General features: G+C 33.7%; 2 protein-coding genes across 5 annotated transcripts in view; one reads left to right on the forward strand and one right to left on the reverse strand.

The window, feature by feature from the left end:
* Nucleotides 1-17,130, reverse strand: part of LOC129253226 (uncharacterized) — a 71,390-nt gene extending 54,260 nt beyond the window's left edge. Inside the window, exons 1-3 of one of the 4 annotated variants that reach the window (XM_054891512.1) lie at nucleotides 16,900-17,130; nucleotides 16,726-16,852; nucleotides 976-1,567 (exon numbers count right to left, since the gene is read on the reverse strand). In XM_054891512.1, the coding sequence (XP_054747487.1) occupies nucleotides 976-1,060 (85 nt within the window). In that variant the 5' untranslated portion in view covers nucleotides 1,061-1,567; nucleotides 16,726-16,852; nucleotides 16,900-17,130. Of the gene's footprint in view, nucleotides 1-975; nucleotides 1,568-4,627; nucleotides 4,707-4,848; nucleotides 5,069-16,725 lie in introns of those variants that run through there. The other 3 variants (XM_054891511.1, XM_054891513.1, XM_054891514.1) reach the window with 3 other exon arrangements.
* Nucleotides 17,131-20,163: 3,033 nt separating this feature from the next.
* On the forward strand, nucleotides 20,164-24,453 carry LOC129253232 (V-type proton ATPase subunit B). The gene is made up of 5 exons (XM_054891525.1): nucleotides 20,164-20,285; nucleotides 20,360-20,511; nucleotides 21,441-21,946; nucleotides 22,017-22,772; nucleotides 22,859-24,453. Exons 2-5 carry the CDS (start codon nucleotides 20,433-20,435, stop codon nucleotides 22,994-22,996), a joined length of 1,479 nt encoding a protein of 492 aa, XP_054747500.1. The 5' UTR covers nucleotides 20,164-20,285; nucleotides 20,360-20,432; the 3' UTR covers nucleotides 22,997-24,453.
* Nucleotides 24,454-24,705: the final 252 nt, after the last annotated feature.

The raw sequence follows: 24,705 nt of genomic DNA on the forward strand, positions 1-24,705 counted from the left end.
ATGATATTAAAAATAAGAGGGAGGAGAAGCAAACAATTTTTTTTTGCATTTTTATTGTTCTTCGATACGCCTCTGATTCTGATTCAATTTAGATAGACGGTGAATTCACAATAAATTTTCCCTTAAAAAATATAAAATTTTTCGAAAGTTCTAAAATGTTAGCAAAACTAAGTTGCATTCATAATTTTCAGTACTATCAACAGTGAGAGTGGCTTTTTAAAGCCTGTGATAATCACCCAGATTACCACCACCTTGTCATGTTCTTACGCCAAGGAAATGAACAGAATAGCTCAGAGATGAGCGCATGTTGTTTGCTGGCTTGTCCACGCTTTCCTAATGAGAATTTTAGAGTGCAGGCTAAAGGAACGGTAACGCACTAAGAGAAAGTCGGAAAGTCTTGCGGAATTAAACTGGAAATACACATGCACCTACATATAATATATACTCGTATGTTTTATATGACAAGATTGCCAACGCTATTCGTTAATGCACCTAATAGCTATAATATACCTTAATGCACATAAAGCAAAACCGTCGCCGGTAACTCGTAAACTCAAGCAGATTCTACTACTAAACCTAATTACATATAATCAACCTTGCCCATGCATAATTCTATGCATTCACCTATAAATCAGGCATATATATAGTATATACATACATACATATGTACATATTTACACAGAGATAGTTACTTTGCATTGTTATGTGCGCGCATTTCTATGTGGAAGTGTATAAATGGTAATTCGACCTTTATGTAAGAATACAATAATATATGTATATATGTACATCCATGTATGGATGATGTACTTACAAACGCTGTAGTTACTTACATATGCAGTACTAGGTATGTTTAATGAGAATGCTCATAATAATTGCAAAGCAATGGCGGCAACATGCAACTACAACTACAAGCATGCGATTCACTAATATACTTATATAAACACATATACACATACATACATATATAACGCTTACCGCAATGAGCGAGATCAATTATCGGCACCAGACCCTTGGTCAGCAATGTATCAACTTTATCGTCATTCGCTTTTGTTTTCAACATTTTTGTTGTCTGTTCTTTTTTCTGTTTTTTATTTGGTTTGTTCTTGGTGTTACTGCGGATGCTGTAGTTGTCTGCTGCTTTTGCCTTTGCTGCTATTTCTGTGTTTACAATCACCAATTGGTACTGACACTGGCACTGTTGCTAACTTATTGCTTTGGCTTTGGCTGTTTATTTACTACTCTGATTATGCCAATTGCAATGAACGCTGACGATCGTCGGTCGCTGTCGATGCGGCTGAGCAACAGAGAAGTTCTATGATTGTTTTAATAATTGCTGGCTGTTGCCTTGGAATTGTTCTGCGTAGTAATAGTTTTATTGCCCAACTGCACTGCCAAGACTGTTAATCGCTGCTCTGACTATTGTAGCTGAATATGACAATGCGTTGCTTATCGCTCCTTATATTGCGTTGGTTCTTTTGGTGGGTGGAAAAATTTTATTTTAATTGTTGAATTATTGCAATGTCGCTGTTGAAAATTGTTTTTTGTCGTATTTTGCCTTTGGTGATAGCTGTGAAATGACGTAGGTAGTCGATGTCAAAAATGTTATTTATTAATGTAAACATATAAAAGATTAATGAAAAAAGCGGTTTATAAATAAACGAAGACTGCACTGTTTACGTATTTGTGGTAAATTAATTTATTCTATTATAATTGGCAGATGATTAGTTGCTAACTAACAAATTTGCTTGATTGTTACGCGCGAAAAAGTGTTGTGCCATTTCCAAATTATATTAATATATATTTCGGAGTCTAATCACAACAGACTTATATTGAAGCGTTTACAGCTTTATCATCGGTTATTGTTTGGCTCTCGAATTTTCACACTTCATTTTCCCTCCTATTGGCAACTATTTTTTATAGGTTTTCTATGGAATGTATAAATATACCCTATGTACATACATATGTATGTACTAGGCGCTAATTTTTGGAATTTTTAAACCGAAAAACGCCTGAACTTTATTCAGGAATGTCGGTTTAATCCAATTCCAATTGGCATTTCTATAAATCTGTATGTCAATTCCAACAATTATTTTCCACTTCGTTTCATAGTTTTTATTTATCTACTATATTATTATTGCTAAATACTATTTTATTATTATTGTGTTCTTCGCTCTATTCATAGGTATAGTATTGTATAACACTTTATTTTATTTGATTTGATTTTATTAACCTTAATTTTTTGTATTTTATTTTAATTTAATTTAATTCAATTTAGTTTGAATTAATATAAATAAATCAGACTCCATTTTACTTTTTCAATTTATTTTATTTGTGTTTTATGGTATTGGAAAGCTTTTTCAAATTTTTATTTTTTATTTTATTTTCTTTTATTTGAGTTTAATTTTCTCTAAATTTTTTTCGTTAATATTATATGCCATTTTAACGTATTCTATCTTATTTTATTTTACACTTTCTTATTTTATTTTATTTTATTTTATTTATTTCAATTTGATTTAATTAAATCTCATTTAATTTCCCTCGGCTTTTTTAATTTTCCTCTATTCATATTATTGTATTTTTTCTTCTTTCTTTTTCTCTTTTATTTTGTTCTGTCTTATTATTAATTTTTTTTTTAATTAATTTTTTTTTAATTCAAACTAAAGATTTTTATTTTCAAATTAAAGTTTATGAAATATGATAATTAATTATTATTCTAAATATGTTTATTTTGTTGATAATAAGGTTAAACACTTGTTTAAAGTTTAGCAATTGCAGTGATCACAAAATAAATTTTTTTTTCCAATCGATCCACAAAATAATCAAAATTTGGTACAGATTATTGAAGAATCAACGACCACTGTTACTTCTACTGATTGAATTATTACGTTGACATGTCTAGGAAACTACTGCTGGATCTAGCAGAACAACCGTTGCATTAAATTACTTGTCTAAATTGCTTTATTTAACTTTTTTTGGTTCTTATTCTTGTTGGTATACATTTTTTATTGCAAATATTCAATATTACATTAATAAACTTTAATTTGATTTTAAAAAAATTTAACTTGAAATTAAAAATCTTTAATTCGCTTTTAAAAAAATGTAATTTGAAATTAAAAAACTTTAATTTGAAGCTAAAAACCTATACATACTGTAATATGTATTTTTTATATATTTTTATTTTCATATTTATTTTAATAACAAATAATAATATTATTTTTATTTAAAATTTGTATTTCAATTTGTTTTATTTTACTTTATCTTATTCTTTTTAATTTAGTTTATTTTATTTTTTGTGGTTTTGTTTTATTTAAAATATATATTTTTTTTATTCAATTTCATTCTTTTTTCCGTTACTATATTATTATTATTGTCTTGTTATTATTTTACATATATTGCATGAAAATTGAATGAATATTGTATAAAAATATTTAAAAAAGCTGCAACTTTTCAAACGAAAAATTTGTTGTTTTGTTTTATTTAAAATGTTAGTGTTTTATAATTTTTTTTTATTCCAAACTAATTTATTTTAATAATTTGGTTTTATTTTATTTTATTCAATTTCTTTTTTCTCTCTACTATTATTATTGCGTAGAATACGTAAATGCATATTCATTTAAGAATGATTAAAATTTGTATGGTTATTTAATTTAATTTGTTTTTTGTTTTACTTAGTGTTTTGTAATTTCGTATTTCATTTATTCAAATTTTTTTGTATTTTATTTTATTCAGATTTATTTTGCTTTATTTGGATTTATTTTATTTTACATTATTTGTATTTATTTTGGTTTATTTTTATTTATTTTAGTTTATTTCAGTTAATTTTACTTTACTTCATTTCATTTTTTCATGTTTTTCCATTTCTTTTTATTTATTTATTTCACTTAATTATTATTATTATTTTTTATTTTACTTTATTTAATAACATTTTTTGTATCTTGTTTTATTTTTATTTATTTATTTAATTTAATTTAATTTTTAAATACTTTATTTTATTTTGTTTTATATTTATATTTTATTTCATTTTTTATTGTAATTTCTTTTATTTCGTTTTGATTTAATTTAATTTTACTTATTTTTTTACGTTTTTTTATTTTATTTTGTTTTTTTTTTTTGTTTTTTTTTATGAATTTTAACTTATTTAATTTTTATTGTGTTTAATTGCATTTAATTTTATTTAAATTAATTTTTTATTTAACATTATTGCATTTCTTTTCATTTTATTTTATCGTATTTCATGAGATTTAATTTAATTTTAATTCATTTCATTTTATTTTCATTCGCTTTAGCTATGCGTGTGTGAAAAGAATTTTGTTTGTTATCATAACCCTAAAAACTCAACTATTTTCATATTCATGGATCACTGCACTTTATTGAAGATTATTTGTGTTGCTGTTGTTGCTTCTGTTGCTCCGTTTACACGTACAACACGAGGGTTGACTTTTTGCGACTGGCACACGCTCAGCGTAAAAATTGGTGTAGTTGACAAAAATTTGCGAGTTTTTTTGTTTATAAAGCATATATCGCTTTTAGTTGTATTGTTTTGCTTTCATATCACCAACGAAGAATACAACTCTCGATTAACTGCACGTTAACAGCGTGAAAAGTAATGTAGATACTAACTACATACCAGCATAAAAGATATCTCTTATATATGTACATATGTACGACTATATAGGTATTATCTGTACGTTTGAATGTATTATATTTGAGTAAGTCTGCGCCGCGGAAATTTCGGCTGATCATCACAGATTGCGATACTAATCACTATTGATAAATGAAAGCACTGACAAATTGATTGTGCGAATGAGTGAATAGGTGTTCGGAAGGTTTGTATGCATGTACTCGTACCTGCTTATGTATGTATGCACAATACAATAATATAAATATATGTATGTAGCTCCCCACAAGTGATTAAACAAATTGTGCAATGAAAGCGGACGTTTTTTGTCAGCGTGTTCGCGCGTTGATTACTCGATCGAAAGAACTTGTGAATGATCGCGCGACGACTAGGTGCACCGACGATTAGCAGTAATTGGGCGCGTGAAGGTGGGTTCAGTGGGGTGTGGTGCTTTGTGGGACAATTAAGCCAAATGATTTACGCGTTTATGCCGGTGACGGTCACAGCAAGTCGCCGCCGCTTTGCTTACTATTTTCATTATAAGAAGCTCAGATTTTTATTGCCTTTTTCACTCTCGACTGATTCGCACATTTAAATAAATTCTGCTGTCATCTAAGTATGTTTTATTGGGCTTTTCAATTAGGGCAATTTTCATGCTTGTCACATACCCATATTCAGTGATCAACTACACAAATAGGTAAAGGTGTCGTCCCTAGCCGTACAATTGTACTCTTAATAATGAAATTTTTTTTATACCTGTTCGCTTTTTATTTTGTTTTTTCTTAGTTTCTTTTCCTTTTTGGTTTCAATTCGTTATCATTGTTATTCTATGTGGGCATACATACTTGGGTGAATAAGAATAAGAAATAAAATATTTGCTTAATCAAAAAATGGCATGAAAGAAATTGTGATAACCGCATTAGCACATTTTTACCTGTACCAAAGCGAAATGCGGACTAAAAAGCCAGAACTTTGTAGATGCGAATAGACGAAATCATAGAAAAGAAAAGGCTAGATATTAGAAGAGAGCTTCGCATGTAAACATATGTATAAGTATAGTCAAAATTGAGACCTGTGAATTCGGTAGTTCGAAACGGATGCAGAGTAGCAATCACTTGAATATCATCCCAGCAGCAGTTGAGCACTGGCTTTGACAAGATGTTATTTTTTTCCGAAAAATATTTCTCAACTAGTACAAACCCCTGCTGGGTAGTCATGTTAAATATAAGCAAGTCTGAAAGGCATTTTTTTATGAGAAAAATTTATTACTCACGCCAAATAGTATTTCAAAATAGCAAAAAATCAATAACAAAAGTTAAGAGAAACATAAAAACGTAAAAAACTAATTGCTTTAGGTAATTTTTTGAAACAAAACTCTACGTATTTCTAAAATAATTCATCAGGGGCTTTACATAAAAGGTGATGACAAACAAAATTATACTTTTATTAAACTCCTTTAACTGAAAGTTAACACATCGAATCAGTATGTGTTAATTTTATTGTGTCCATGTATATATAAATTCACTTCGTAGTTTCTGATTCTAGAAAAAAAAATATGTAAAAAATGACGTCGAAGCAACTTAACATGGGCGAACGCAATGTGTAGTTCCTTAAAGAAATCAAAAGTAATTTGAATTTTAAATTAGTAAATGAAATATTTACCTATAAGCATTTTAAAAGCAAGATCTGCTTTATATAGAAATCTTAAGCCTATGAGAGTGACAGTGGAAGTATTCCATTGATAATGACTAGGCCCTGTTTTGGCCCAGCTTGAATAGGAACTTCAACAGTAAGGATGGCATGAGCCAACGCGGCGCTGCTGGAGAAATGAACTGCCAGCAGATTTGTACCTGCAAAACATTAAGAAAGCACCAAATAAAATGACGAAAAAAGTTAGGTCCTCAAAATACACCGTCGAACAAATTTCTAAAACGAAGCCGCAATACCGATAGACGATTCGAATTTTCAATAAAAAGTCAGAATTTCAGCTAATCTCAGATACCTGGAAATGATCGATTTTATACAAATAACGTTCAAAATGTGATTTCAATGTGAAACTATTTGAAATATTAATCAAGGCTTTAGTTCAAGTGAAGTAGTATTGCAGTGAACAACAAAGTAGGTATCTATACCACAATCAATGTTTTGGGTAAACTTGGATTCCTTTCCTTTAAAAGCATTATTCTGCTGGCAACTTTGTTTTCAAGCCTAACAAAGTGTCGTCTCTTTACGCTATTAAAATGCAGAAATTTTGAAATAAGCAAAAAGTTTATTTTGTACCAAAAGAGGGTAAACTTGGATTCCTTTCCTTTAAAAGCATTATTCTGCTGGCAACTTTGTTTTCAAGCCTAACAAAGTGTCGTCTCTTTACGCTATTAAAATGCAGAAATTTTGAAATAAGCAAAAAGTTTAATTTGTACCAAAAGAGGGGAAACCCCCAAACTTGCGCAAATGTTGTGCAATAGAGGATTTCTTTAAAAATTTAAATTCTATGTTATACAATACGGCCGAGACAATTCAGAATCAGCTGATTTGCTGACTAAAATTGTGTTGCCGTCTGAACAACGACTCATTAGAAGAGCGTAAAAACACGTGTGAAATGAGCGGGCACAATTCTGCTGCCGAATCCCATTTGACGTGGTAGCCGAAGTGACCAATTGCTTCTGATGTCCAAACCTTGTAATAATCTATCATCCTCGGGTATACAAGAACAACTGGAGAGCAAAGAATTGTGAAGAACTCAAAAAAAATATATATATAAAATATGCAAAAATGGCGTCCAACGGTCATTGGAATATGCCACAATAAGTTTTCTTAATGCTCTACCACCAACAAATAATTCTTATGTCATTCCAAATATATTTTTTCACTTGACTACTACTACTCTATCTTTGAAATGGTAAATAGTGCAAAAGCGTTAAATCGGCGAATTTGTGTATAACATTAAGAATTATTCTCACCGAGCTTTTCAACCGAACAGGCACAAAATGTGGCTAACATATTTCAATATCAGGTCGTTCAATTGAAACTTTATGATATTCTTTAATTCTTTCTATCTCTCTCGCTTTTTCTTTTAGCGGAGATATTTTCAATTATAGCGAGTCGACAACAATTTTTTTATTCAGGGCCCTGCTGGACGATTTACTAAATTGACGAATTGACAAATTGACCTAAAATATATACAACTTTGTGAAATTGCCAATTTTCATAAATTGACCATTTTCGTAGTGAGTTTTAATCATTTAATACGGATATTCAGCGAAATCGAACGCACTTTGGTAAATTGCAGATTTTCTATTGTACTTAATAGAGGCCAGAGAGGTCATCGAGGTATGACAGCTGTCATAATAAAACAGTGCTAAACAAGAAACTCTCACTTGAAAGACCCTGTAGTTGCCGCATATTTGGAAGATGGCATACATCTTGTAGATGCACATATGCATGTACATATATACATATGTATTACCAAGAGAAAATGCACAATGCCATCAGCAGGAAAAAAACTTAAAAATTAGCGCCATGTTTAAATCACTTCAACCCTTCTTCACTTTATTATACCAAAAGTTTCATAAACATTCTGAATAAAAACTTTAAAATTTTTATTGAAAATTCTAAAATTCATATGGTTCACAGGTTCAGTTTAAGAATTAACTATGGTACATTTTCGTTGCAATTCATTAAAATTTAACACCAAAAATACAAAATGTCAAAATTTATAATCAAAATGGATGCCGCGTTTTTTTCGAATAAATAATAAAATTACCAGCAAAACATTTATACAGGGTGGGCCATATAGCGTTTGCTTTTTGAACCACCTATTTTTTTGAGAATGGTAACACAAATGACATGTTAAATGTGTTCATAATTTACTTAAAGGTTTGACATTTACGAAATGGGACGCTATACGCTTGAACAAATGGGCAGCAAATCGTTTGACCGAAGATGAGCATTTTTACCGAAAGATCATCTTTTCTGATGAAGCTCATTTTCACATCGGTGGCTACGTCAATAAGCAAAATTGTCGGATTTGGGGCTCAGAAAATCCACACGTTACTGTAGAGAAGCAAATGTATCCATAACGAGTCACTGTTTGGTGCGGTTTTTGATCTGGCGGCATCATCGGGCCATTTTTTTTCGAAAATGAGCGAGGAGCAGCGGTTACTGTAAATGGCGAGCGTTACCGTGACAAGCTCAACGAGGCTTTGTTTCCAAAAATTGAAGAGGATGACATGGACGACATTTGGTTTCAACAGGGCGGTGCAACTTGTCACACTGTCAAAGTTACACTCGAACTTTTGGCTACCGTTTTTGAAAACCAAATAATCAGCCAAAATTCCGATCAATTGGCCGCCTCGGAGCTGTGATTTAAGCTCGTTGGACTATTTTTTGTGGGGAGCCGTTAAGGGCAAATGCCATGCGAACCATCCAGAGACGATTGATGCTTTAAAACACGAAATCGAAGTTGCCATTCATGAAATTGGAGCCCGAACAATCGAAAATGTGCTTAAAAATTGGGTTGATCGAATGGTCTACTGTAAGGCCAGTCGTGGCAATCATTTGAACGATATTATTTTTCATTCATAAATGACAATGTTCAATCTTCAAAATAAAAAAAAAAGTTTGAAAAAATATTGATTAGTTTTTTTTTTATAGCCGATTCGAAAAGCAAATTTTACATGACCCACCCTATACGAGCACAAGTATGAATGTCTAGATTTAAAAGTATCTGAATGTAAATGCATATTATGGTCATATAACAGTATTTCGCACCTGGGCGATATACAATACAATACAAAATTGGTATACTCGTACATACATATGTATGTACATACGTCGTATTGCCAACTGTTAAGTGAAATAATCTACTGAGTATTAAAAAACTAAGTCTAACGTGATAGCCATTAATGTTTTACCGCTTGTTTGTGTCAGGGAAGACGAAAACTTGTAGAATAGAATGGAGGCTTGAGGAAATATTATGTGTACATACATTTATTTATTGGAGTTAGCAATTAAAGTTATAGCGATTACACGTTAGTCTAGATGAAAATAATTTCTAATCTACATATTGTTGTTTTGTCGATTTTCGTTTTTTTTTTATTGCAAATCATCGAGCACGTCCATTTTCTACGTCATCAGAATCACAAAAATTTGATATGAAATTCCCACTTATTTTTCAACTGAAATCATGACTTGATCTTGTTTCTTACCCAGCAACCGAACTTAATCAAGACGCCGATGAACAGTTGGCACGCGAGTACTGAAATACTACTGTAAAACTTCATATTCGCCTTTCCTCCAAAACACTCATTTCGATAATTAAAAAAAAAAGGAAGCGGCTGCTTAAAACTTAAAAGGACAGTAATAGAATGGTATTAGGGAATAGAAATAAAAAAAATTATAGAAATTCTCGTAAATAATAATTGAAGCGATTAAGCACAAAAACCAAAATAAATTTTCATAGATACCGGAAACCGAATTTTTTGGTTCTGTTCGCGAAGTTCATAGAAGGAAGTATTGGAGAAGACGCTAAAATATTGATTGATCGTCGTACTCAACTTGTTGGCCTTTGTCCTTCGACTACGTGGAAAATTTTACATAAGGATTTTGGCTTACGTGCCTACAAAACGCAGCTCGTGTAAAAATTGAAGCCAATTGAAGCCAAACGAGCACCGTTTGCGTCGTAATTTTGCTCATTGCGCTTATTTAGATTTATTATTCAGATGTACTGAAAAAAAGTAGTCAAAAATTGGACTGCTCGAGCGGACCATGTAACTCGTAGCCGCGGTGATTATAAGCCCGATTTCATATTCAAAAAATAAATGCCGTGAAATTATTTGTCACATTATAACAAAATAATTCAATCCAACAATACTTCTGTTTTGTATTTTTATTTCAAGTTATCAAGTTTTAGGAAAATCATCATCTGACTCAGCGAAGGTTGCACCTTATGGTCTAAATTCTCCAGCTAGTAAAACTACTTCCATGGAGTTAACATTACAAAGCACCAATAGAAGCGATGTTTGGTCATACCTTACTTCTCTTTTAATATTCATGCATTTCAAGCATGAGGAATAAAATAAGTTTGTTTTTATGAAAAATTCCTATTCCATGTCTCCATTTTTGAATTAAGCCCAATTTTTTATCATTGAAGTTCAAAAATTATGTAAATCAGTTGAGGTTTAAGGAACGAATGTTGCTAATTGACGCCATTGGACTTCTTTCTTTGACAATTTTTGAAAAGAAAGGTTACCTTCGTCGAATGGCCCATGAAAAACCCCAAGAAAACGAAATTCAACACGCTATTGAATTGAGCTAGATAACATCGTAAATTTATTCAAATGAGCGACATCAGCCACGGTTCTTGTGTTAGATAAAACTCCAAATCCACATCGTTTTTTTTTATTTTTGCTTTAATTTTAATGAAACGCAAAACCGGTGTGAGCATATTGTTGTGCCAACAAATTCATATACAAATTAATCATCCAATTTTGCATTTTAACCACTTTTACTAAATAAAAAAACAGGACTTTGTGTGATGGAAATCTGTATTTAGACCTTTACGCTCTCCATTCCTTGTCTCTATTTGTATACTGCAACTGCCTGGTTTACAAGTATCAAATATGATTGACGTACAACGAGACATTTGCAAAAATTACAAATTCTCCGATAGCGTGATTAATTTTGCACCACCTTGTACACACATATGTACATGCGTGTCGTTGAGTTTACGCTTCTAACAACAACTTTGCTGACGTACTAGGATTTTTATATTTTTGAAAATCTCTGATGACAGTCGCATTGTTTTCCGCTACGTAATGCAGTTACTCAAAAGGAAAATTTTGCGCTAAAATTTACGATAAAGCACGCTTAGTTATCTGCATATCTACAAATGTACGTATGTATGTATATATGAGCATACATATTGTATTTCCGAGATGACTAGGTGACACTTTTATGCGGTAAAATTTACATTTCTACAATGTGACTTTAAGATTTTGATTTTTACAAAACAGTTAATCAAACAGGTAAGAATATCTTTAAGTATTTGCCAAACCAATAAGTGCCTATACCTACATACAAACGTATGTAATATATTCATAAGTATATTCGTGTATGTGCACAATAAGTAACCGCACACTTATATCTCAGACAAACTCTTACTTGCTTTAGTATGCACAGATAACAATATAAAGTTGAGTAATTAACTGTCATGAAATAAGCTCGTGATCAACTACTGTATTTTCTGTATATATGGAAACGGACATATATATAATACATATATACATATATACATACGTGCAGGTATAAGTGTTTGGAAGTTTTGTTTTACTTGGTTTTACTTTCTTTTTAGTTCAAACGTCTTAAAGTTCTAAGCAATACTTTATGGTCTATAATAGTTTTGACATTTAGAGATCGATCAAATATAGGAATATATTGCAATTATTTGTTACTCAATTAAATCCCAAGATCGATCAAGTGGTGTTAATGAAAGTTAGAGCTTAATATTTTGTGTACTCAAATCGTATGCTTGAGATACCAGCGATGACACGTCTTTAGCGCAATGCGCGTCTCTAGCTCATGTCTGGAGCATGAGTCCCGCTGAAGTCTATGAAGAATTCTGATGAAGAGATGGTCCCCGGATCTCCGAATTAGCGGCTATAACATCCACTGCTTCCGATTCATGAAACGCCTAAATGTTAATTTTAACATCGTCTTTCAAATGATAGTGTAGCAGCTTTTCAACAGGGCATTAAGCTATACACCGTTTATGCTGACTTATCCAAGGCTTTTGAAAGGATTTCTTATGTTATCCTCTTTAAAAATTTAGCCTGTCTTCAATTTCACTCAGCCTTTTTGAGTTGAGTTGCCTCTTACTTACTCTTCTCTTCAGCAAGATTTCTGCTTCCGTCTATGTATTCGTTGATCAGCAACTCGCAAGATTCTCAATTGTTGCAAATCGATATTGATAACGTTAGCAATTGGAGTATCAAGGGTCGTATTTCACTGAATGCAGGCAACATTTACATATTGTTGTTGTTGTTGTAGCAGCATAAACATTCCCCATACTTACATACGGAGAATGCTGCTGGAGTGACAGTCCTTGGCCGAATATAAATCCGGGTCGTTACGGTAACGTAGAACCGACTGTCGTGGAAACGGGCAACATTTACTCTTTCCCTTCTCTTAACGTTGCAATACCATTACGCCCCCATTGCGCGTAAATGAAATTAAAGACTTGGGTGTAATCTTTGACTCAAATTTTACTTTCGTGAATCATATTAGTTTTACTATAACCAAGTCATATGCCATGCTTGCTTTCAGTAGACGTGACCCATATACGCCGTAGGTAGGTAGGGTAGGTAGGGATGGTTGCCCAGAGAGTAGGGCCCACTTGGACGAAAGAAGTTTGGTGCATTCTTTGTGATGAGCTGTAGCTTTTGTATATGACGTTCGTTCGTTCGAGGCTTGAATACGTTTCTTTCCATGTTGCTGGGGTGGAGAGAACTCGGAAAGTATTCTTACGCCTTGCACTGAGGAATCTACGCTTTTCAGATCGCACCGCCTTCCTTGAATTAAGATTTTTATCAATAAATTTAAAGTCTTTGCAGATTAGGAAAATAATCTTGTATTTGTATTTCGTCTTCGATATATAATACTACGTAGTGTTGTTTATAATGTCGTGCTCCTTGAGAGGATTTTCTTCAATATTTCCAACAGGTCCCTTCGTTTTTCAAAGTTTTTAATATAGGCTTTCTTAGGTCCCTTGTATGCTCGAAATGCTCCTATTACCAAAACCTGAATTGAGTTCCAAAGAATCTCAAAATATCACTTCATGGATTCTTTCAGGCTCTTTTATAAGCAGGTTGATTTAAGTAATCTCTTATTCCTACTTACATCTGAAATAGATACATCTTAGCCTATGAAAATTTTTTAATATACATTGTGTTCATTGACTAAACAAATAAGTAAATATACTTGGCGCGTACATCCGCCTCCCATTTGTGACGTGCATATTGAAGTTCTTGTACAAATGGGTTGGCCTACAGTTTTACGCCGCTTTCGAACGGGAAGTGGAATTTTATGAGGAACTTGTCATAGCCGAAATACACTCGGTGGTTTGCCATTACTTGCCGAGGTCGACCGGTACTGGAAACAATTTTTTAATCATTTGGTGTTTCATGTCTGCAGTAGACTTCGAGCTTGTGAACGTTAGTGCTCACGCACAAAATATTCGTCTATGGCGGCCGCCAGTTTTTATATTTCGTATATATTTCTAAAAATTAATAGCAATGGAAATAATAGTTCGCAGAATCCAAAATTGGTGTAAATATTATAAGAGCTTTTCTTACTTTGCAATTTTGTTTTCTGTGCGGCAAATTTCCACGAATATACTTCAGTTTATTCAGGTGAAAAATCGCAGCGATATTTAAGCTCCAGCTAAAACTGGCTATTCGCTGTCACCAGAAGAATTTATTAATTCGTCATCGATTCGTCCTCATGAAATAAATTTTGTATGGAATTGAAAATGTAGAAATCGAAATTTTTGCATCGATTTGGTTACACGTTAGTCATTGGCTGTTCATTGAATGCCATCTCGGTAAAACTTTTTAACTGGGAACATCATACAATATAAGTAGATGATCTACTTTTTCATGCTTAACTCCCAATCCGTAATTAAAAAGCGTGATTTCCCATACAAAATTTCTCTCCTAAAATCTGAGATTATAAATGAATCCTAGATAATAACCATACTTTTGGCAAACCACCCCTTGTTTTCTTTGTAATAGATCAGTATTTTTACGAGTGTAAAGAAAAACGTCAGAGTAAAAACTAAATAAAATGGATGCCGGCAAAGAAAACAGGTTTGTAGACATAATTCTAATAAAATGTTTATTAGGTATTCTTAACTATGCATTCATATGACAGAAAAAAAGCGTGTGTCCATAAACGTGTACCCTCGTATTACTTATTATAAAATGTAATATCGAATTTCGCATGCGTATTGCTGCCATCATTTTTGCAACCACAGTAGGCGTCCTTTACGGATTTTTCCAAATGTGTATTATTAGCAGCCAATTGCGCAATTAAATAAACTATTTCTTCACTTTGCCTTTTCTTCATATCGTTAATAATAATTAAAGAATCCAAAAAACACCGAAATATTCCAGCAAAATAATTTCTATGAAGAAAAACCATTCACAACAGTATTGAAAGCTAATTGTCAATTCTGCAGGTAATCTGCCGTATGTGAACGGGTAGATTAAATTGGTGGATTTATTGGTAATTAATGCATATGTGAACGTACTTTTAGATTGGCAGTTGGCGATTTAAAACAGCTGATTGGTGGTTTGCCTATTGACACTTAAATTGCCCTTTTGCAGTTCGTTACTTGGCAATCATCTGCTTTCGGCGATTTTAAAAAATAAAATTTACCGAGAAACGAGCTTGGTGTGAATACCTCTAGCATGTCACTGAAGGTTAACATATGTATGTACATGCATACATATATACACAGATGTAAATATTACCAACAATGTTTGTTGTTATACTGTGCGGAAGCAAATCAGGTATTGCAATGCCGCATAAAATTCTCATATTGCACGTTTTGTTTATTGTGAAGCAAATTAATCACAAAACACTTAGTAATCCGTATTCCACAATATTTCGCAGCAGAGTTTTAGCTGATTACTGGTCATACTTTCAGCATTCCGCAAAAATGAGGATTAAGCAATGCAGGTCTTATAAAGAATTATTAGCCGGAAATTACCATTCAAAAATTAAAAGAAATAAATGACAATAAAGAAATAAAAACAATAAAACAGCGAACATTAGGGGCATCACATTGAGCTCGGTAAAGTTATAATTTTATAACGTGAGATACTTTCCTTGTTGTTGTAAAATTTGCCGAGCATCGAATAAACCAATGCCGAGCAGCAAGTCAGATAAAGATGGTAAGCAACTCGGTATTGCAGCCAGATCTTTAAAGAAATAAGTATACTTTGTTTATTTTGAACTATTTGTTTTTGTTTTGTTGTTGTTGTTTTTCTTTTGTTGCTCAGAGGAAATTAAATTTGCTTATTTTCCACATTACCGAGAAAGAGAGAAAATAAGTTAGTTACGATTTAGAAAGCTTATGGAGTTACCGAATACCGAATTGTAATGTTACCGAATTCGGTATGACAACCGCTGGCGAAGTGATCGCACTTAAGGAACGTTCACAGAATTTCAAATAAGTATTGTATTAAAAACAAGATGATGGCAAAACAGGAACAATTTTCCCGAGGTGGCGGTACCACTAAGGTAATAAAATGACACGCCTCGCCACTCCACTGCACCTCTTTAATTAATTGAGGAGGGAAGTGGCAGAAGAGTGGTTGCGCTCCACTTCAATTGAAGTGTTAAAAAGTAAAAGATAACAGGGTGAAGAAAACGGCGGGCGGTATGCGGCGCTTTTGAGGGCGCATGAGTAAGCGACTTTCACTGAACTGGCGCTGGAAACATGCGTACATACATACATATGTACATTTGTAAATACATATTTACATGTAACAGTATATACATAGGTATTTCCGCAACGATTTGTCACCACCACCACGACTGCCTGTCGGTTCAAACGTCAGACCCAATCACGCTACTAGCACATGATATTTGCTGGTTAAGCATTCGCAATTCCTGTCTGAAAAATAACATTGCACTTCATGTTGCAACAATGACATCCCGCTCGTTGCACAACTTTCCAGTCAGTATTGGCCAGCTGCGATTGGTGGTCAACACGCAGACGTGGCGTGCCAATTCAGCATCTGCAGCAGAAGCCGTAAAATACACAGAAATTCGGCAAATTATAAAAAAGAGCAACAACAACTTCATCTGCCTATCCGGCTGCACGCTTTGGTAATATTTTCTTTTTTCATGCTGCTATTTTAGTGCAGGTTTAAAAATAGAGTTCCATTGCTTGCAGCTTTTGCACTTATTCAATATGTTAACAATTTAACAGTTTGCTTCGTTTTGAATTTTCGAAAGTGCATTTGTCATTCGTTTACTTGCGTCAATATTTGAATTAACCCATATTAATAAAACAAAAACGATAGAGGAAAAATAAAACTCACTTCGCTCCACAAATGCAAATAAACAAACATCGAAATTACACCAATAACAACTACGGCGGAACAACAGTATTGAAAACGAAGACTGAACCGCGACCGCGATCACTGCGACGGAACAAGATGGCAACAACTGTAGCAATGGGGATAGCGAACTGGCAATATGAACATTGGCGACACGCAATACAATGAATTCACACACACTATGAACGCTCCAACGAACAACCGAACGCACTGTACGCGTGAGAATTTTGAACTCGAAGCGGCGCACTACTCCACTCTACAACGTCGTCCCCAACACTAGCTCCAAAAACACAAAACACCACATACACGAGGACGGGCAGCAGCCACAGATATTTGTTTTAACATTTCCAACGTTTCCGTCAAATTCTGCACACTTGCTAACCCAGTATTTTGAGTTTGTGCAATTGTTGCTACCCGGTATTTTTTGGCTCGGTTTGGTATTTGTTTTGTTACTATCGTAGGTGCATGTGCGATCAGTGTACAAGGTTGCATTTGCTTTTTTGAAAATTATATAAGAAATTAAAGTCGACTATGTATTTAGTATAATGAAAAAAAGATGTAAAGAGGGGATAGAGAGGTGTACCTCCATCTTAAAACTGAAAACCGGGCCTTTAGTTTTTAAGTAATTTATTGTTAAAGTTGTGTAATTTAGCGAAATGTTGGTGTGCCAGACATCTCAAATAAGAAAGAAGTTTGTGGAGAGAGCCGTGTACTGGAAGGATGTTTGTAAATCTACACAATTTTTTGCTTAAGTTTGGAATTGAGAAACATTTTTGAAAGTATGTTAACGGAAAAAACGTCACAGGAGACAATTTAGATAAAATTAACTCCGGTTACTCCATCCATAGTATTTTTACGTAGAACTTATTTCCGCGTATATTATAATTTGCCAAACAATAGTGAAGTTCTCGAAGGCACTTTGAAAGCAAATAATTGCAAATCTATTATTTTGGGACTTATAAAGGTTATTCGTGAATCAGTTAATAACATCTCCACCAATTTAATTAAATCAGTCATTATACTTTGCCTAAAATCGCCCATTTCGCATTATACTAAATCCGACCTGTTTATGCTGAATGCTAAGTGTATATTTTTATTCATACAAAGCTCTTTACTTTGTTGCAACAAATGCTTGATTTTTTGCATTACGAATCTAAAGCTAGAAGCAACTCTGTAATCTTCGAAAAATTCGTAATTTCGAACAATATTTTGAGCGCCCTCGTAGTAGTCCACTGCTTCCAAAATTTGTACACGAATTTTGTCAAACTCTACACTCGAGGTTTTTAATTCCTCATATTTTGTAAAATAGAAAACTATAGGCATATATTACTTTGCCGTAAATAAACTACTTTATTTGACGTGTTTAACACTAAAATGAAGACACATATTAATACATATAAAAGGCAAGCGTTCTGCTCACCAAGTATTACTTTAAATGTACATATGTACGCATGTAATTCCATTGCTTTTGAAAGCCTACCGGCCGAAAATACATATCTAATTTTTTTTAAATGTGATAGAACAAGTTTTGCATACACATTTCATGTATTCGCTAATTATTACCAAAATAAGAAAATAGTAAAAAATGTTATAGGTGAAATCTTGAGGTGATAGATGTGGTGTTTTCACTTTTTGTGTGGTGAGAAACATGGTGTGGTGTCTATATTGCCGCTATTCTAAAATTTGTAACTAGAGAACCTTTTAAAACTCAATTGTACTAAAAATACATTAAGCATACATTTTTTGAGCATCCTGCACCCTTTTATCAGGTTCTTGCATCTGCTTTTCCATTTTCATTGTGTGGTGAGAAACATGGTGTGGTGTCTATATTGCCGCTATTCTAAAATTTGTAACTAGAGAACCTTTTAAAACTCAATTGTACTAAAAATACATTAAGCATACATTTTTTGAGCATCCTGAACCCTTTTATCAGGTTCTTGCATCTGCTTTTCTATTTTCCTAGCCATATATTTTTGTTTTCGCTTCCGATAAGAAATGAACAGTTTTAAAAAGCAAGTAATAATTTTGATTTTCATTTAACACCAGTTAAAGAGAAAAAAATCTTTTTGAAGTGAAACTTCTTAGGCGTCGATGGATGAGCGAGAATGGAGAAAAAAAATTGTAAGACCATGCAACGTTTTGGGCATTTTCGTACCGCGACAGAGAAAAAAGATATAACGTAGAGGAAAAGGAGAGAGAGAGAGCTATACCTTATATATGTCTTAGATACTCTTTAGGCTATTGTTCCTGAGTTTTTCCCTGCGGTTGCTAATTTCTAGTGAGAAATAACGCTGCCCACTTTTTGACGCTTGCTTGTTGGTGCAAACTTGTGGGAAGTATATTTTTGGTGCTTACTTTTTGGCGTTATATTTCCTTGGTGCCTACTAATTTGGGCGTTTTTTGGTCCCAAATTTGTTGGCACTTATTACCGTTTCCTGGCTAGTGCTTGTGCGCACTATAAAGTGCTATCCATTCCGGCGTCGGATTTATTGGTATTGTCTTGCGGTAATTTGTGCCGCTGCTGTGGTCCTGGAATCGCTGCGTTTGTGCGGGTGATAAACGCTCGGAGTAGTGCGCGTTGTTGCCACGGTTTGTGTCCGGCGTTTACCTACACCGGTCGACCCTTCTCCGTTTTTGTAAATTTTGTTTATTTGTATTCTCTGCAAATGTTGTGAATTTATTTAGATATATATTCTTTCTCGCCCTCTCTCTCTCTCTCTCTCTCATTCTCTCTCGGGTCTCTCCTTTTTCTTTGTTTGCCTTGAAAGTTTCACTTCAAGTCTCTGAGACTTAGAAAATTTTGCCCTCGCCGTTTAATAATTTATTTCTTATAATATATTTAATGCATGAAATGTGTAAGCACGAAATAAATTCTTTAGTGAACTCTAAAACAAATTCTATATAATTTAAGAATCTAAGTCTCTTATCATACATATCTATCGTCTAAGAAAAGAATTCGGTGTATTTAGTTTACTACAGTTGTCGAGAATTTATATCAGTACCAGAGTACTCACCACATCAGTAATAAAATTATATATTTCAGTAATAAAATTATATATTTCATAATAACTTCAAAGATCTTCTTCACTGCTATTTGATTTGTTGCGGGGATGGTGACTTAGGTAAATAAACAAATCCTTTTCAAAAATTTCATTAAGCTTTTAAAAAATGTATGATTGGTTTTTCAGTGCTGGTTTACGTATGGTGTGTGCATTTAAACCTAATTTAACTGGAGGGCATAGTTAAACCAGCACTGAAAACTGGCCTTAGGAGAGAAATATATATGTTCAAAAATTTGGGGTATATTCATACGCTTAGCCAATACTACAACCATGACCAACTGTCAGTTGCATGCTGTGCAACTCTGTTATTGGTCACATGACAGCACGTGACAGCTGTATATGTCACTGTGAATTTATATTTTCTACACTTCAGTGTGAATTTTTCTTCGTACTCTGTCGAGCTCATAACGTTCAGCTGACTATCCTACCAGAAAAATTATCTGGCTCCAGTAGAAGAGAAATAAATCTTATTGGGAAATTGTGCGTGTGTGAAAAAAGAAATTTGAAATTATTGTTGGAAATTGAAAATAATCGAAAACGTCTTTTGTTTTTAGCTGTATAAAAGTTTGTGTGCCAACAAACTATTTTGTGGGAGTCACGATCGGAGTGTAAAAAATTTGAAATAAAATGGCTTTATCTGCAAAACAAGCTAACAGGGAACATGTCCTGGCCGTTTCCAGGGATTTCATCTCCCAGCCACGTTTGAGTGAGTAATAAAGAAAATTGAAGTAAATATGTAGTGGCGCTGATGGGGCTAGTGAAAAATTACTTATGTCCGCCATGACAGTCTGTGGAGCTGCGCGAACATCGAGGCAAAGCAGAAATGGCAAAAATCGATAAATATTCAATGGAGCTGCATTTGATGGGGGATTTTTGCCTTGCCCGAATTTTTGCAAATGTTTGACCCATTTTTCGGGGATAGTGCAGACATTTTGGTATAAAAAGAAGAAGTTATTGTAGTCATGAGACCTTGTATAAACCTAGAATATTTGCCTTTTAGTGGATTTTTGAAGCTATTAACCGTTTTAAGTGTAAAGTAAGTCATGTGACTTCGTTTTGCTGAAAATGACAGTAGCAATGATGGGGTGGAAAAGCACCTGATCAAACGGCAATCATTGGACCAACATTTTATAGTGGTCTATAGCGTAATATTACTATTTAAGATTTCTTCGTTTGTCATATTTTTTATTTTATTTGCTTTTAATTTATTTTATTCTACTCTATTCTTATTAAACATTCAATAATTAAACATTCAATGTTTCGGGAAATAAACAATCAATAGGTTCAAAGTCAATTTATTCTCCTGTGATTCTTCATTTGCATGTTTTTTTGAAAGCTAAGCTAAAAGTATCCATTTATGTAATTATTAAATCCAAATTATCAACGTCATTTTACGCTTTTTCCCATTCTACTGTTCGTTACTGCTCTCAATATGCAGTCAGCTGACGTTCACTAACGTTCGTTACGTCGTTAGGTTTCGCTTATCTGCTTCGATAAAAATCGGCAATTAACGTCGTTTGTATTTGTTGCCAGCAGTATATTCATGTGGAATATCATGAGTTTAAATTAATATTATTTATATCTATGATGTAAAAATTGTTTTTAAATGCATACAACTTTACTCCATATATTTAGCTTACAAGACCGTGTCTGGTGTCAACGGTCCTCTGGTCATCTTGGACGAAGTAAAATTCCCAAAATTCGCCGAAATCGTGCAATTGCGTCTTGCTGATGGCACAATTCGTTCTGGACAGGTGCTCGAAGTGAGCGGCTCCAAGGCTGTCGTTCAGGTGTTCGAGGGTACTTCAGGTATTGACGCTAAAAACACAATTTGTGAGTTCACCGGTGATATCCTGCGAACCCCTGTGTCTGAGGATATGTTGGGTCGTGTGTTCAACGGCTCCGGCAAGCCCATCGACAAGGGTCCCCCAATTTTGGCTGAAGATTTCTTGGATATCCAAGGTCAGCCTATCAATCCCTGGTCGCGTATCTACCCTGAGGAAATGATCCAAACCGGTATTTCGGCTATTGACGTGATGAACTCCATTGCTCGTGGTCAAAAGATTCCCATATTCTCGGCTGCTGGTTTGCCACATAACGATATCGCCGCTCAGATTTGTCGTCAAGCTGGTTTGGTCAAGGTAGAATTAACCATACAAAGGAAATAGGGACATTTTAAAATTATAATTTTTGTTTTGTAATATTGTGTAGGTTCCTGGTAAATCTGTTTTGGATGATCACGAAGATAACTTCGCCATTGTGTTCGCTGCTATGGGTGTAAACATGGAAACTGCTCGTTTCTTCAAACAAGATTTCGAGGAGAACGGTTCCATGGAAAACGTGTGTCTGTTCTTGAACTTGGCCAACGATCCTACCATCGAACGTATCATTACTCCACGTTTGGCTTTGACTGCTGCCGAATTCTTGGCATACCAGTGTGAAAAGCACGTGTTGGTCATTCTTACCGATATGTCCTCGTACGCTGAAGCTTTGCGTGAAGTATCGGCAGCCCGTGAAGAAGTGCCCGGTCGTCGTGGTTTCCCCGGTTACATGTACACTGATTTGGCTACCATCTATGAGCGTGCCGGACGTGTTGAGGGTCGTAATGGTTCCATCACACAAATTCCCATTCTTACTATGCCTAACGATGATATTACCCATCCAATTCCTGATTTGACTGGATACATTACTGAGGGCCAAATTTACGTCGATCGTCAATTGCAGAACAGACAAATCTATCCACCAGTCAATGTGTTGCCATCGCTGTCACGTTTGATGAAATCTGCCATTGGTGAGGGCATGACCCGTAAAGATCATTCTGACGTCTCCAATCAACTGTACGCTTGTTACGCCATCGGTAAGGATGTGCAAGCCATGAAGGCTGTCGTCGGTGAAGAGGCGTTGACACCTGATGACTTGCTGTACTTGGAGTTCTTGACTAAATTCGAAAAGAATTTCATCTCACAAGTGAGTCAACTTTATTATACTTACTTTTCGATACATATTCTTTCAATACATATATATATTTACACTTGAAATTCTTTCCTTCAAAGGGTAATTACGAAAACCGCACCGTCTTCGAATCGTTGGACATTGGCTGGCAACTGCTGCGTATCTTCCCCAAGGAGATGCTTAAACGTATTCCAGCTTCAATCCTCGCTGAATTCTACCCCAGAGACTCGCGTCATTAAATTTATTACAAAACTTGTTGCTTTGCTTTTTGTTTTATTGGTTTTACTTATAAGCTGCAGTTTTAATTCAATGCGCCATCAACATACATATATTCAACATTTATTGTTTGTATAATAAGCGCGTTGGAAAGTCGTTAAGGTCCTATCAAATATACTAAATATTTAATTGCCAGTTCATCGAAAAACCGCGGTAGTAAGTTTAATTGTAAAATGGGATAAAAATACATCTGCTTTTAACTGCAACTGAAACTAATTAATCATAGCTGGGCGAACATAGTTAGCAAAATAGGAAACAGAAAAATAAAAATGTAATAAGACGTGTTTGATGATTAATACGTCCGCTATGTGTGGCGTTACAATATTTTATTATAGTTTATGAAAGTATAAATGTGTTAGATAAATTGTATGCACTTTTTGAACGTAATTGAACATTAAATTCAAGCAAAACTCAAAATCATGTAAAGCATAAACAAACCGATAACACACACAGTAACAATAATGTAAATAATTAAATGTTTAGGAAGGAAATCAACTATTGTTAACGCAACAAGAACGTGTTCTTTCGTGTTTCATATTCATTTTGTGTAAAATTTTGTAAATTATATCAGTGTTTCCGCTATTATTCTACATGTCGTCTACTACAAGAAAATCATTGTTTGATTTAATAAAAAGAAAAAGAAAATTTCAGTGAAGTATTTAGAAGGCATAGATTTCACAGAATTCTATAAACCCCAGCCCATACAACCACCACCTCTACCAACAGTTGGAGTTGATGTATCGTTAGATTGTTTTCGCCGTTTTTTAGGTTTTAAGTTTGAAATCCCAGCTTATAAGCCAAGTTGCAAACATTACATGCACAACACACACACACTTACATATAGAGCATTCCAACTTAAATTTATTTTTAATTAAAGAATAAAAATGTTTTATTCATGCATGTTTGTTGCTACAAGTATTAACCTCACCTCTCTGTTTTAAACCGTCTCACACGCACACAAACACAAGCCTTTGGCATGTACAGCACTTTAAACCGTTTCAAAAAATGGGCAAACTCAGTGTCAAAAATCCACCGCTGGCCCTATTAGCCAGCAACAATCCAGTCCAAGTCAGACCGTAAACCAGTCGATTCACTTTACACCTTGTTTTCTCTTGTTTGAAGTTTTCTGCTAATCATAAATTATTTATATACATACACAAAATACCACTTGGGTATTTTCTTTGTGCAAATTGTAAAAGTTATTGAAACTAACCAAAAGTAAATGATAATTACAAATAACAATAATACTTAATAATGTTTGTTGTAAACAATAAAGTAATTAAAAGAAAGGCAAAAAATTGTAGAAAAAACTATTGAATATAAACTAAATACAATTTATGTATGTATAAAAGAAATTTTTTGAAACTATATATATCAACTACAAGAATAAAGTGGGAGAAAAATGTATTACTCTGTTAAATGGATGTTTTTATTGCATTGCAGCCAAAGGTAAGTTTTGGTACTACGCGTACACAATTTGTTAAAAATATAAAATAGAATAATTAAAAATTAGATCTATTAATTTCTCACTGCGCGAAATCTCTAACTTTCTCCCACGGCTATTCTCTTTACCACCTGGACGAAGGAGGCGAAATTACAGCTAAAGGTAAAAGTCGATGACACACCAATACGGACAGTAAGCAACTCCAACATTTTGGGAATCATCTTCAAT

The sequence above is a fragment of the Anastrepha obliqua genome, chromosome 1 (genome assembly GCF_027943255.1).
Source record: "Anastrepha obliqua isolate idAnaObli1 chromosome 1, idAnaObli1_1.0, whole genome shotgun sequence".
Classification (NCBI taxonomy): Eukaryota; Metazoa; Arthropoda; class Insecta; order Diptera; family Tephritidae; genus Anastrepha; species Anastrepha obliqua.

Excerpts from the sequence above, each read along its gene's own strand:
- LOC129253232 (XM_054891525.1), top strand. The coding sequence starts at position 20,433 with ATGGCTTTATCTGCAAAACAAGCTAACAGGGAACATGTCCTGGCCGTT. Across the intron at positions 20,512-21,440 it reads CATCTCCCAGCCACGTTTGA|CTTACAAGACCGTGTCTGGT; the intron begins GTGAGTAATAAA and ends CCATATATTTAG. Across the intron at positions 21,947-22,016 it reads GTCAAGCTGGTTTGGTCAAG|GTTCCTGGTAAATCTGTTTT; the intron begins GTAGAATTAACC and ends AATATTGTGTAG.